Below are 16,096 nucleotides of genomic sequence, written 5' to 3' on the forward strand. Positions count from 1 at the left end.
TAATTGGTACATGTACTAATTAAATTACCATAACTTGCTTTGACATCAATGTAATGATTGAGGCTAGCTGTCCGAGGTAAGATGGCTACAACGTTGCTACGCTGGAGAATGATTGGTCTTATGAAAAATGCTCAGAGCCAATCAGAAAGGAGGGGCCGTCTAAGCATACCTGCCCCCAAAGTGCCAAAAAGAAACATGACAGCGCGAGGAGAGATGCCAGGAGTACACAGAGAGCGCACAGACCGAGACGGCGCGCGCACAGACCGAGACGGCGCGCGCGCAGAAAGGCACCGCGCGCGCGCAAAAAGACACCACGCGCGCGCAAAAGGGTGTCGCGCGCGCACGAAGTGGAGAATCAGCGCGCGATAAAACTTATGCGCTCTGATTTTTGGCACTAATGTGACGCTATATCTTTCCTCTCAGATTCAGACAGGTGATCAGAGGACAACTGTCTATTAAGGAGAACTTTTCATTCCCCAAACGGCATGATGGCCGAAGTTTTCATTATCATTATACCTACAGACAGCTAGTCAATGGGGAAAAAGTCAAGCGTAGCTGGCTGACTTATTCAAGAAGTAAAGATGCAGTCTATTGCTTTTGCTGCAAATTATTTTCCAAAAAGTCCTTAAAACTGGCAGCCGAGGGACAGCGGGATTGGGTCAACATAGGTGCACTGCTGAAACAGCATGAAAACAGTGAAGATCATTGTAGCAACATGGTGAAATGGAAGGAATTTGCCTTGCGTCTTTCAAAGGGGAAAACTATTGATGAATTTAACTTCAGTAGACTGCGCTCTCTTTGTACAAAGTAAACATTAAATATGAACAATTAACTAAAAATGTAAACTAGTAATTAAAGACTAATAAGTACAAGACTGATGAGACAAGATGACACTTTTACTGTAAATACAAAGCTTATCACTTGGACTGTTCAACCCCAGGCCACTCTTGCAGCTGAATGTTTTCTACATTTTAAGATTAGGAACCATATGTGGCACTCTGGACATCATTCGTTCATTCATTGGTATTATTTATGTTCTTAACTGGGCCACCCCCATATCTTTATAAATGACATGTCATTTGTAAAGACATGCCAGGCTGACAATAGGATAATGTAAACAATACTGCCAGAGCCGCAATTAGTTTATAGTAGGTGTGTGAATGATCAACAATCAATATTATTGGCAGAAATAGAGGGCCCCAAAATAAAATTTTGCTTAGGGCCCCATGGAGGCTTGGGCCGGCACTGGGTGTACATGAATATTTTTCGCAGAAATGTGTGTATTGTCACTCACCCCTTCACTGTTCTGTCCGCTTTTGGCCAGCATCTCCTGAAGGGCTCGTACCGACAGGGACTGTTCCAGCACAAAGGTGCAGATGCACAGGTCTGGTGGGACATACTGGAGCAATAGAACAGAGTAGCTCGGGTTAGAAATAAGCACAAATCTGAATTCGATCATCGCTTTTGGAAGTTCAAAAGCACATGCAGTTAATGGTTGGTAGGGCACTGACTCCCTCTGAATTAAAAAATGTGGTATTACATTTATGTGTCCATGCACTCATTCTTCTCCCGTGTTATTTTGTTGTAAAATCCCCTCACTACTGTGCACCTCACCTTATGGCATTTATTTGCTGTTTATTGTTTGCTTAGCAAGAATAATGATGTCACACTTACATTAAAGACATTTCAGGCTGTAGAAGGGCATGGTGAGTAATAAATGTTTCTGCTAACACAACATTGTCGAATAGATAAACGGGCACGGGCCAACCAATCCAGTGAAGCAAGAGATTCCACTCAGCCCAGAAGGACTTAAACTATGTTTAGTCGTAGAACCAGTTCCTACAATTTTGGTACCAATGGATACATTGAAGCGGTAAATCTAATAATAGTAGCTTGACAATTTGATGTGATACGTTAGCACATACAATTGATATCATTGGCAAGTAGCAAGCAGGACACTAATTAAAATGCATTCTTTGTTCGCGTTTTTGTATTTTTTTTGTCTGCACTGCACTATATAACTATTAATAAATAATATTTGGCCGGACACAATTCTTTAAAACTACAAAATGGCTGTCAGGGCAGAGAAACAGTCTCTGAATGGAGGGGTTCATTCACATCAAAGAATACAGCCTCCCAAAACAGCTAATTTTCAGAGACAGTCAGAAATGGGCTTGAAGATGGGTCTGTAAAGCAAAATGTATGCAAATTTTGTCCACAGCACCACCATTACTTGTTATGTAGACCAGTGGTTCTCAGACTTTTTTCTCCAAGTAAGAAAAAAACTTGGCTCTCCATATACCACAATAATGACCAATATTAAACTACAGTAGCGCAGTAGAACTAAGTATTCAATAAAAACAAGGCAAAAGTTTCATTTAACAAGTGTATTTAATATTTTTGGCCACTGTAACATTACACACTTTGAACAGTAACATTATGTTTGAATATAGGAACATAAAAAACTGTCCTTCAATCGGTATTTATTTGGCGTACCACTAGATGGAGCCCACGTACACCACAGTTCGCCATCGAACAGTCGATCTTTGGGACCCTATCAGTCGATCGCGAAAATATCAAAAAAACATTAGTGACAGGCACGCATTTTAACACCTGAACACAGCCGCACACCTCACCTCTCTTCAGCCTCACATCCCGTTGCTCTCAACACTGCGGCCACCACACTCCTCGAGTGCAGCCACACACTAAACCAGTGGTTCTTAACCTTGTTGGAAGTACCAAACCCCACCAGTTTCAAATGCACATTCACCGAACCCGAACCGTAATCATACAATGATGTTATTATATTAAAGAAATACTAATAGATATATATTTTACAAGCAGAAAGATAGAGGAATGTACACATAATCCCATGTTTACATCTCATTGTGCAACATGTGAATGTTTTAGTGGAAACTGAATGCGATATCTGAAAGGGGTACACATTATTTCCAAAGTAGGACCCCCCACCCAAACATATAATACTAGCACACAGCTCATGAAAAACAATATGTTTTGGCCCATTGTAAGTGGGCCAAAACACTTATATTAGAAAATAATTTAATGGAAATTAATGTTGTCATTTGATTACAATAATAAAACATTGAACTTGTTATTTAGTCAGGTTTGGGACAGGTGTGCTGCAGATGTGACCACATGTGCTCCACCAAATGCTCAAAGAGTTTTTGCGTTTGCTCACACATATGGAAAATTAGAGGGAACATTGTTTGGGGGTATCCATAATACGCCGATAGGGAGAAGTTTTTATTTACACGATAAGTCGGGCGTGTCTTGACCTCCGCTGTGGAGGCTCTGCCGAACCCCTGAGGCCAACTCACCGAACCCCTAGGGTTTGATCGAACCCAGGTAAGAACCACTGCACTAAACACTTGCTCGTCTCACAAACGCGCATGGCATGACGTGCACAAAAATCATCGAGCTGCAACAATGCATTAAGGCTGATTGTTGCAAGGCATTGGACATTTTCTAGCATCCAACATCAAACAACAAAAACAGATGTAAAGAAGAAAAAAAAAAAAGGAAAATCGAGAGGGGAAATTGCGGGGACAAGAGGGGGGTACGACAGAGACAACAACAACACCACAACATCATCAATATGATATGTACAATAATGATACGAAAAGTGATAGCAAAGAAACACTTAATGAAGTAAATATTAATAACACAAAAATGACAATGAACATTATTGCACTACAAATGGAGAAATACAAATACTAATAGAAATAGCAATAATGATAACAATTAACTCTATTATCAACAATCCAATTGTTTCAAATGAAGCAATACATATACGTAATGATAAATTGAATCACAAAAGAAAGCAGAAAAATGGAGGGCAAGAAAGAGAAGCAACCTATATTAACCTTGTAGATTTTTATAGTAAAAATAGGTTAAGCTTTGTCAGTTTGCCGTGTTTTAACCAGTTTCCCCAAAGGGAACAACGTTAATATATGTTTAATGAAACAAGATTATATGCATGAGTGTATGTATGCATATGTGTTTGTATATTTACAGTATGTGTATATGTATGTTGGTACAATAAGTGTGTGTGTGGATGTACTGTATGTACTGTATTTGTGTATGTATGTGGGAGCATATGAACCTATGTACTGTATGTGGGCAATGTGTGCGCGTATCTATGTATAAATATATGTACGTATGTGTGTATATATGTATGAATAATTGTGTGTATTTGAACTTGTATGTACAATATATTGGGTATTGTAGCCAAACAGCTCAATTTTTGTTGCATCTGACATCACATGGACAAAGATAAGACCTTCTGCTCTGGGCCTGTTTTGCTGCCAATGGAACTGGTGCTTTACAGAATGGGACAATGAAATTGAAGAAGAAATGAGGATTACCTCCAAATTCTTCAGAACAACCTAAAACCACCATTGGGCGCAGTTGGGTGTTCCAACAGGACAATGACCCCAAACACACGTCAAAAGTGGTAAAGGAATGGCTAAATCAGGCTAGAATTAAGGTTTTAGAATGGTCTTCCCAAAGTCCTGACTTAAACGTGCGGACAATGCTGAAGAAACAAGTCCATGTCAGAAAACCAACAAATTTAGCTGAACTGCCCACATGTTGTGAAGAGTAGTGGCCAAAAATTCAACCAGAAGCTTACCAGAAGCTTGTGGATGGCTACCAAAAGCGCCTTATTGCATTGAAACTTGCCAAGGGACATGTAACCAAATATTAACATTGCTGTATGTATACTTTTGACCCAGCACATTTGGTCACATTTTCAGTAGACCCATAATAAATTCATAAAAGAACCAAACTTCATGAATGTGTTTTGTGACAAACAAGTATGTGCTCCAATCACTCTATCACAACAAAATAAGAGTTGTAGAAAGTATTGGAAACTCAAGACAGCCATGACATTATGTTCTTTACAAGTGTATGTAAACTTTTGACCACAACTGTGTATATGTATATATATATATATATATATATATATACATATATATATATATATATATATATATATATATATATATATATATATATATATATATATATATGTATATATATATATATATATATTAATGCACATACACATATATATGTATATATACACACATACACAGACACAGTTACTGTATATAGTATATACACACATGTACATATAATTAAAACTTTTTTTTTTTTTTTTTCTAGAGGCAGAGCCGCATATATAATAATTAGAGGTGCCCAAAGAAATTGGAATTCTGTCAGTTGTTGTTTTGATTCAGCAGACACTCTTTCCAAAACTATATGATCTAATAAAATATTTTTGTAAAGGTTTATATATAAATAATTTTTTGATTTCCAATTCATGAGAATAGTTTTCTTGGCGATGCCTAATGCGTTGTAAGGAGGTATGATTTGTTTGTATCAAAATCAGTTGCGGAGAGATCAGCCAACAGGCAGAGAGAGGGGGAGGTGGAAAAAATAATTTATAAAGCTAGTGACAGGTTCTCGCACACTCCACGCCAGAAGTTATTAATGGGAGCTACATTGAGTGTAAGCAGTTATTTATCGTATTATCTGAGCAGTGTACACAAATGTTAGAGTCGCTAAACCCAATTTAAACATTATTTGACCGGTGCAATGTATTCTGTAAAGTGTTTTGAGCTGAATCAGCCGTAAATTTGGATTTTTAATCAAACGAGAAGTATAAAGGCATATTTGTTTCCAGAATTCTGGGTCACAGCCTGTGGATATATCTCAGTGCCATTTGGAAGTTGGGATACCTATTGTGTTATCTTTTTTGATAGTGAAGCATATCATTTGGATAAAGCGTTAGGGTCAGATATTTTGAAGAATTTTATAGTAGTGTGATTACTTTCCCATGTTGTTTTTTTTGAATTATTGTTGATTATATTCTAGGAATTTGTTAGGATTTTAAAAGATATAAAACTGTTTCCATTGATGATATGTCCAAGGTATCTGACTTCCTTATCATACCATGTTGGAAAGTTCAATGGTTTCTTGTTTAGCAAAAAATCAGGAATATTCCAAATAGGCGTGAATTGGCAGCGAGTGAGTGGGTACCCAGTGATTTTCGAAAATTCCCACCAAGCTGTTAAAGTAGTGTGTATATTAATACTTTTAAAGCAGTTGTGTTCTCGAAGAATTTGGCTAATAAAGGGGAAAAAATTGGGATCTCCTTGCTAAATGAATGTTCAATATCTAACCATAAATCATTTAATACATGCACCTGGGGATAGGTTGATTGGCAACACTAAATTGGCTCTAGTGTGAGAATGTGACTGTGAATGTTGTCTGTCTATCTGTGTTGGCCATGCGATGAGGTGGCGACTTGTCCAGGATGTACCCCGCCTTCCGCCCGAGTGCAGCTGGGATAGGCTCCAGCACCCCCTGCGATGTGACCCCGAGAGGGACAAGCGCTAGAAAATGGATGGCTGGAAGTTGGGACTGATCCTTTTTAATATGTATTGTAGTTTATTTGTAAGGAAGTAATGGGAAAAATACCTTGGGTTTTTGTAATGTTTTAAGGCTGATTCGTACTGCTTTACTTTTCCAAAGAAACTGTTTGATGTGTAAGTCTAGTGATTTAAACTAAAAATGTATACATACTCACACAATAGTGCTAAGGCAATAATACATGATTAAACAAGATGGCAGCTGAAGAAGGACTTCTACGTTTATCACACAGCAAAAACCCGCCAAGTGAACAGCTGATTTTACTACTTCACCAATGTGAGATAACCATGTGACTTGCATCCCATACGTCAGTGGTCCCCAACCACCGGGCCGCAGCCCGGTACCGGTCCGTGGATCGATTTGTACCGGGCCGCACAAGAAAAAAAATAAATAAATAAAATTAAAAACTTTTTTTTTTTTTTTTATTAAATCACCATAAAAAACACTTACAATTAGTGCACCAACCCAAAAAACCTCCCTCCTCTCATTCACACTCATTCGCACAAAAGGGTTGTATCTTTCTGTTATTAATATTTCTGGTTCTTACATTATATATCAATATAGATCAATACAGTCTGCAGATATACAGTTCGTAAGCACACATGATTGTATTTTTTTATGACAAAAAAAAATTAATAAATACCCCCACAAGCGTTGACCGGTCCGCAGTTACAAAAATGTTGGGCACCACTGCCATACGTGACATAGGATGAACAAATATATTACAGTACTAACGCCTGGTGTATACTCTCGCATCCCCTCCGACGGTGTCTTGTTTGATTTATAGTCCTTCTGTGGGGGGTGGCGCCAGATGTGATTCTCTTCCAAAACACTAATGGGCAGTGTGTTATTGACGTAGAATGAGAAGTGTTGCGTGAGAGAAAAAGACGTGTATGCATGTTAAAGAATATGTCGGAATTGAACCTGTTGTTAGCATAAGGTTGACCATTATAGTTGAAATAGTTGTATACTTTGTGTTTTCTTCTGGACGCAACAACAACACAATAAGCTGAAAAACACACTTTCAGTAATTATTTTCAGAGCGCACTGAGATATTGGGTATCAGTTTTACATGCAAATGTTTACTCACTTCTGTTTTATTTCATACAATCATTTGTGCATTTTTGCACAAAGTCTGCTCACCGGTCTTCAAGGAATCGCCTTGGCAAAAACTGACCAATCACAGCTCTGTATTCTGCATCGGCGGCGACGCGAACCTAGTATTTTTTTGGCGGTGCGTGCAGGCCTTGCGGGAAGCTACGCAGGAACAGGGGGAAAGAGTATTTTCCAGGCTTAAGACTACAGTGGCCATAAACAGTTAACTTCTACAGCAGGGGTGCCCAAAGCGTGGCACAGGGGCCATCTGTGCCCCGTGACTCCTTTGTCATTGGTCCTAGGCACAGTACACAAAACAAAACAAACAAAAAAAACACCAGCAGAAATTGTGAAAACAGTAAGAAGGACCATGAGAAAAGGCCAAAATGTTGACATCAGCCAAGAATAACAACACAAAGCTGGGACGGCGTGGCGCAGTGGAAGAATGGCCGTGCGCGACCCGAGGGTCCCTGATTCAATCCCCACCTAGTACCAACCTCGTCATGTCCGTTGTGTCCTGAGCAAGACACTTCACCCTTGCTCCTGATGGGTGCTGGTTAGCGCCTTGCATGGCAGCTCCCTCCATCAGTGTGTGAATGTGTGTGTGAATGGGTAAATGTGGAAGTAGTGTCAAAGCGCTTTGAGTACCTTGAAGGTAGAAAAGCGCTATACAAGTACAACCCATTTATCATTTATTTATTTACTTTGTCTTTAAAAACAAAAACAACAACAACAACAAAAATGATGCATACATACGTACGCACGCACATACATATATATGTGTATAAAACATAGATGAGGCAGGGGTAGATCTTGCTTTGGTTTTTGTCTGAGACCAGGGATCTTGGGCTCGAAAAGGTTGGTGACCACTAGTGTAGACCATAGGGAAGTGTTTTAATTGTAGATTAAAAGTCATAGCAAGAAGACCTGACCAGCACGTGTCTGTAACATATGAGCAAGATTGGTTGAAAAACATGGGCGCCATCAAACAAAATGTTTTTGCAGTGGCGCAAGCAGGACTTGGAACTAAACTGCCCTTAATTCATCAAACTATTGGGGGTGCCACAAATGTTATTTACAGACATGCAAAAAATAAATTTTGTATGCATGTTGTCAAGTAATGTAGGGTAACAAAAAGAAACAATGCTTTATGCATTAAAAATAAAAATTAAAACCTCTGATGAAACACCAAAAAGCACTGCAAAACAATTCCATAACATAGAATAATTATTTTAATTATCTTACAAATCACCACACCTATTTCATCTGAATGTATTTTGACTCATTGAATAAAGGTATTTCTGCTATCCAGGCAGAAAACCCACATGGGGATACAGCAATGTGATGAGCATACTATAAATTCTACCTGACTGCAGCATTTTTACTTCACCTGAACTGCATTATACATGCAAATGATACTGTATTCATCATGAGCTCATCTATAAACCTTTAACTGCTTTAGCAGATAGATAAAGACTTTATGTTATAAGACATTGCTATTAGAGAATTGCATTAAAAGATTTGTACATGACAGAACGTGTGTATCACATGAGAGAAATAATGTCACACAATGTCTCTGTGGAGAAATCAAAGTAAATGGCTGGATGGGAAGCAATTCAGCCCCGTCTTCCTCGAACCCTATGGGTGATTAACAGACAACCTTTGTGCCCTCCATGCACTGCTGAACTGCTCTGGGAGAGCGAGGCGGTAAAGTGAAGGTCCACAGGAGCTGGAGTGGATGACGAGTGTCCATCCTTGTCAGGATATGCTCTCCCAAGGCAAAGTACGGAGACAGCTTTACGGCGGCGTGCTTTGACTTGTGTTTCATCACCAATCGTTAGATGTGGCAAAAAGCATTCATGGGTCGCTGCTTGGTTGTATTACATAATTTATCGATAGCGCCAGAAAGGGTTAGGGTTGGATTTTTTTTTCACCTCGTCTCAGCTTAAAAGAAGATGAAAGTTCCCTCATTTAATAAAAAAACTAAGTATAGCAAAAAAACTAGCTTGATTCAATTGTGACACCCAAGACACTGACAGGATTGACCTGCTTGTAGTTCATCACAGTCAACCAGCTTCTCCGAGGCTGAGTGATGTTAACATTTGAAGCGCATATAAACTTTAAATCAGGGGTGTCAAACTCATTTTAGATCAGGGTCCACATGGAGAAAAATCAACTTCCAAGTGAGCCTGACTGGTAAAATCACGGCACGATAACTTAAAAATAAAGACAACTTCAGGTTGTTTTCTTTGTTTAAAAAATAGAACAAGCACATTCTGAAATTGTACAAATCATAATGTTGTTTTTTTACACTTACATGTAAGTAGTATTCTATCTTTATTTGTCGTTATTTATATTTTCTCGGGAAGTCCTGTGGGGAGTGCTCAGAGAGTATGGGGTATCGGACTGTCTGATTGTGGCGGTCCGCTCCCTGTATGATGAGTGTCAGAGCTTGGTCCGCATTGCCGGCAGTAAGTCGGACAAGTTTCCAGTGAGGGTTGGACGCCGCCAAGGCTGCCCTTTGTCACCGATTCTGTTCATAACTTTTATGGACAGAATTTCTAGGCGCAGTCAAGGCGTTGAGGGGATCCGGTTTGGTGGCTGCAGGATTAGGTCTCTGCTTTTTGCAGATGATGTGGTCCTGATAGCTTCATCTGGCCAGGATCTTCAGCTCTCACTGGATCGGTTCGCAGCAGAGTGTGAAGCGACTGGGATGAGAATCAGCACCTCCAAGTCCGAGTCCATGGTTCTCGCCCAGAAAAGGGTGGAGTGCCATCTCTGGGTTGGGGAGGAGATCTTGCCCCAAGTGGAGGAGTTCAAGTACCTCGGAGTCTTGTTCACAAGTGAGGGAAGAATGGATCGTGAGATCGACGGGCGGATCGGTGCGGCGTCTTTAGTAATGCGGACGCTGTATCGATCCGTTGTGGTGAAGAAGGAGCTGAGCCGTAAGGCAAAGCTCTCAATTTACCGGTCGATCTACGTTCCCATCCTCACCTATGGTCATGAGCTTTGGGTTATGACCGAAAGGACAAGATCACGGGTACAAGCGGCCGAAATGAGTTTCCTCCGCCGGGTGGCGGGGCTCTCCCTTAGAGATAGGGTGAGAAGCTCTGCCATCCGGGAGGAGCTCAAAGTAAAGCCGCTACTCCTCCACATCGAGAGGAGCCAGATGAGGTGGTTCAGGCATCTGGTCAGGATGCCACCCGAACGCCTCCCTAGGGAGGTGTTTAGGGCACGTCCGACCGGTAGGAGGCCATGGGGAAGACCCAGGACACGTTGGGAAGACTATGTCTCCCGACTGGCCTGGGAATGCCTCGGGATCCCCCGGGAAGAGCTGGACGAAGTGGCTGGGGAGAGGGAAGTCTTGGCTTCCCTGCTTAGGCTGCTGCCCCCGCGACCCGACCTCGGATAAGTGGAAGAAGATGGATGGATAGATGGATTTATATTTTCTGAATAAATTATGTGATAATCAGTCAACTCATTGGTGTTAATTTTCAATCTACCAAGATGAAAAAAGTACTTCAAAATCAAATTACAGTATGTTATTTATGTAGTTTGATCATTTTCCTCGACTGATGTACTAACATCATGTGGTTTATTTTGTACATTTGTAGCATCATCTACAAAGATACAAAGAATTGCTATTGTGACATCCAGTGGACACATTTAGAACATCTGTTTCTTTAATTTTTATACTTAGCAATCTCATCCCGCGGGCCGGATAAAACTCGGTGAGACCTGTTGGAGGTCAACATAAGTCATGCTGACAGTCACAGGTACTTACTTCTGTTCTACAGCTATTTGTTAAAGTCTTTAAGTCTGTCTTGCACATCAGTAGTAGTAAAATACAACTGATTTTATGCACGGAAAGAAACTCACAGCAAGAAATAGGAAAACCTTAACTGAAGTGAGTTCCCTGGTATGTCCTATTTACTACAGGTAGGTATCCTCTTTTTGCCACCTCAAATACTACAGTTCAATCATCCAGGAATTAAATACCTCAGTCAGCATGTTATTATTTGACAATAAAGACTCTTGATCATTGTTTCTCATGCATTCATTTATTTGTGGTGCTCGCCACAAATACGTTTCGACCGCCACATTACAACACACCTGGTGTGCCAGAGAACCAAAGGATGGAGAATTAGCGAGATTGGTGTTGGCAATTTAGTGACAAAGAGTCATTTGGCACAGCCACTGATGTCAATAAAATGACAGCTTATGAAAGGACATATACTCACATAGAAAATAGTAAAACACATCATATACACAAGCAATCACACAGTTATTGTTTAAAAAAAACGACACAAAGAAGCAACTGAGGAAAGTTGATTTCTAGCAAATAACATATTTGCTTCACTTATGTTTTGTCTTGACTTTTTACGAATGTTTCATGGCCACTTTTGCAAATTCAACCCTAACAATTATATCATCAGGGCTCATCGTTTATGTACAACGCTGTAATGTTACTGACTTTGTGGTTTTACCATTTACATATGTATTATTTGTTTGTAGTATGTGGTTATTATTTTTAAAGAAGGAAAAGCATTTACTCTCATGAAATGACCCAACTTAATTACGTGCTTAAATGTATGTGCTATTGTAATGTAATGAAGTTAGCGTCATTAGCAATAGCTAATATGCTAAAACGTTTAAAGAGTGTGTTGGTATTATTAACGCACAATGGCATTCTTTTTGTATTGTTTCAGTTTCTTTCTGTGTAAATAACTTTTCACAACGTAAATATCTCCAGCTTACAGTGCGGTCCAGTGAATACATATTAAAAAAAAAAATTCTAATATGTAGTGGGTGCGACTTAAATACCGATGCACTCTATTGTCTGGAAAATACGGTAGTTTTTATGGCTGTCAATAGGAATGGTGAGGAGCGATGGCATTACAGTCATTCTATGACTCGGCTATGTTGTGTAGTTGCATTTACGTGTGTCATGATCTGTTGCCCGCGTCATAGCTTGGTTTATGTTTTGTGTTATTCTTTTTATGTTTTAGTCTAGTTGTGCTCCTCATGTGCTTGTTAGTATTATTGGTTGCACCTATGTCTTGCCCTGGTCCTGCTTTAATCCAATCCACAGCACTGCAGGGTAGGATGCCCAATTCAGATTTTTTGGGGGGTCAAATCCAATGTGAATGCAAACTGACCCGAATACAGACATGGCGTCATGACGTCGCATGTCCTGCAGTGTTTACGGAAGTAAACCCGCAGGTAATTGTGCTTCAGTTCGAGTCGTCTCAGTACTGGCACATTTGTGGCAATTTCAAGGATTCTGTGCAATCAAAGTCAACATTTTCTGAACCACGAATAACATTATGAAAGATGTCTCTTGCAGTGTTGGAGACATTTGCTTCGATGTCTGCTCTGAAGAACGTGTTGGTGATCAATGGTGGAAGATTGATTGACGGGAGTTCCTAAAACATTATTTTCACCTGTTTCTGCTAATTTGTCAAATATTTTATTTTGAAATAGTCTATTTTGGTGAATAATGTGACCGGATTATATGCATTATAACACTATCTAATTGATTTGTAATACAAAACTCACAATAATCATGTCTAAATTATTGCTGACATAAAGATATCTGCCATACTAAATGATAAGCAGATCACACTATTACAGCTTTGCAGTGTAGGTGTGCTACTCAAACTTAATTGATGTAGTTTAATAGTCTTAGTGTTATTTAGTGGTGCTTTGGGTGCTCTGAAGACTGGATGTACTGTTTTTTATCTTCACTTTTATCGTTATCACTATAAATGGCAAGTTATTGTGATAGTCCATATCACCCGTCCCTACTGGCCAGGTGTGGCCTGTGGGCCTTGAATTTGACACCTGTGGTCTAAATGCCTTAAATTACAATTACAGCAATAACAGGAAACTAACAATATTGCTTTTCAACCATTTCGATTTCTTCAGCATTTGCTGTGTATTTCTAATACAGTAGAACAAGTTGAAAGCAAAAAAAAAATCTTGCAAGTGCAAAAATTCTGCACAGCCCCTGTTTTCCAGGCATGGAAGTTTATTTCCACCAGAACCTCTTCTGTTTTCTGTTGTCATATGTTATTATTATTATTAGAACAAACCTTGTGAAAAGCACAACCGTGTTCCTTCACCTTGCTTCCCTGCAATTGGGTCCTCCTCACCAAGCCTCCACAATCGTGACAACGTGTGCAATGCCCTGGCCCACCTTGTGTTAAAGGTGGGTACGTGTAACGATCTTGAGTGTCAATCTGAGCGCTTACCTGCCAAACATGCCAGACTTTAAAGTAGGTGCGTTAGTTTGATCGTTCTTTACTAAAATGACCAAATTGAGCAAACTCCATAAGTCAGTTCAGTTTGTTACGGTACCAAACTAAATTTAGTGTATTGCAACATTTTTCTGGACCCTTGTGTTGCGGTACAAACATCTGTGGAAAGGTACCAGAAGGGTGGAGCCTGGCTATTTTCCTTGATTGTTTGATTAAAGAATTAGTCCTGTAATGAACCGCCACAAAAAGAAACAAAACCAAAAGGTGATGTCATTCATCGTTCATTATCTTTTGAGCCGCATTTATTTTGAATGACTAGTTAAATGGTGTTCTGTTGTAGTGATGTCACACTATTTGCCTCAGTGGTTAAAAACACAATCCATGTTGTAGCAAATAAAATCAATGCAGCTAAACCAGTGAATGCAAAATCAGCTACAAACAAGCGACTCAGCTATATTAAAAAGTTGAATGCACTTACAGCCGATGAAAACAATGTCTACGAAACAATCCTTCAAATATGTCAGGTGTAATTCAAGCAAATTATCTACAGCCCACAGAGAGTTAGAGTTATCCCTGAACCTTCGCAAGAAACACTCAAAGGAGGCTGCAGTGGATGCGGTTCCAGCTATAATGTGCATCTCCACTTGTCTTTTCTGACTGTTTGCTGCAACACAAGGATGAGTTTACTGGATTGGATGTGTGTATCACACTGAGCTCTTGCCGGAGTGAATAAAACCTGTCATCCAGTTCACTTTTTTGTTAACTGCCTCATGAAATTGAACACGACTCTAAATAAATTGTTTTCATTTTGTGTCTGGTAACAGAGTAGAGCAGAGTCATCCCATTCCAATAAAGTTCATCTTTCATTTGATGTTTTGTATGAATACATGTTTGTGTGTGCCTACCTTTGCCTCGGATGTGGGCTCCAGGTAACACAGACGATTCCCCAATCCCTCTGCAGCCAGGCAGAACTTTCGATTCTCTTTCTGGATGCAGGCCACGCACTGAAGCACCACTTCATCATCCTGTCATGAGAAAACAGACTTCAATCTCAGTGTGCACTCGTGTAGGGCACAGGGCCACATAAAATCCTTTGTACACGACACTTCTACAGTGGATACCTTGGGACTGATCGGTGGTCAGTCCCCTCACAACCCTGAGAGTGGACACAAACAAGCTGATATTTGTGACAAAACTCAAAGGCATTGCAGACTGAAGGTCTCAACCATCAAACAAGGAAAACAATCTGTCTAAAAGACAAGTACAGGTGTAGGACTAAATAAGGTTTGCCTCTTCCTACTCCTTTTCGAACATATTGTAATGAGAGACAGGGAATATGTGAATTGTCTATTTTCTAGCAGTCTGGTTAATGATGCAAGCTGTTACGAATGAGATCATGCTCTGCTTGAGAATATCGCAGTACATGTTGCAATGTAGGTTTCTCTAACTGAAACCGCAGGTCCCCAGTGCCGGAAGCACTCATGCAGCCCCATACCATGATGCTATTGTACCACCACTAGGGATGGGTTTCGATTTTGGTTCTTTTCTGACTTTTACAAAGTCCGTCGGTACTACCTGGTACCAATTCACATAATATCACACTGTGCCAATTTTCGATACCTTTGTTGAATTGTGACGTCATGTCAGGTTGAAGATTCAGCACCGGCTCAAGCACTTGGCAAGGCAACAAGCAGTCAAGCACTCAGTAAGGACTCTGGGCAATTGTACAATTTTCCATGCCAACAAAGCAAGAAGAAGGTGCTCCAAAGTACAGTAAGGCTCTACTTTTTAAAATGTGCTCGCTCAATGCTAATTTACGTTGTATTTTCCATGCCATGCTAAAAATGTGCACTATTGATTATGCACAGTGATTTTAAGACCCCCAAACTTGGTAATTAAAAAAAAAATTACTGCACATTATAAACATTTGGTATGTAATATATACAATACTTACAGTATAAACACTTTGTAGTACTAAAAACACAAGACTGACACATTTAACCTAATGGCAAAGACTACTTCCTGACTACGGTATATCAACACACCGTAGCCTATAAACTGTCATCTAACGTCTAGGAATTGCAACTGTATGCAAAGTCTACCATACAATACTGTACGACACAGAAGGGTTAGAAAACAAGATAACAACTGGACAGCCCAGCTCAGTGTACAATAGAAAATGTTGATTTTTTTTTCTTTTAACATTAGCATAATTTGAACACACAAACGCACTGAAAATTGGTACCAGGAATTGGCATCGTATCGATTCACATGTAAAAAAGGTA

At 39.8% G+C, this 16,096-nt stretch overlaps 1 protein-coding gene across 5 annotated transcripts in view; it reads right to left on the reverse strand.

Annotated features, from left to right (window-relative positions):
• Positions 1-16,096, reverse strand: part of LOC133611746 (ryanodine receptor 3-like) — a 359,447-nt gene that overhangs the window by 266,992 nt on the left and 76,359 nt on the right. For all 5 annotated transcript variants that reach the window (XM_061968833.2, XM_061968834.2, XM_061968831.2 and 2 more), the window contains exons 2-3: positions 14,717-14,836; positions 1,295-1,399 (exon numbers count right to left, since the gene is read on the reverse strand). In XM_061968833.2, the coding sequence (XP_061824817.2) occupies positions 1,295-1,399; positions 14,717-14,836 (225 nt within the window). The remainder of the gene's footprint in view (positions 1-1,294; positions 1,400-14,716; positions 14,837-16,096) is intronic.

This window comes from Nerophis lumbriciformis, linkage group LG08 (genome assembly GCF_033978685.3).
Source record: "Nerophis lumbriciformis linkage group LG08, RoL_Nlum_v2.1, whole genome shotgun sequence".
NCBI classification, from domain to species: domain Eukaryota; kingdom Metazoa; phylum Chordata; class Actinopteri; order Syngnathiformes; family Syngnathidae; genus Nerophis; species Nerophis lumbriciformis.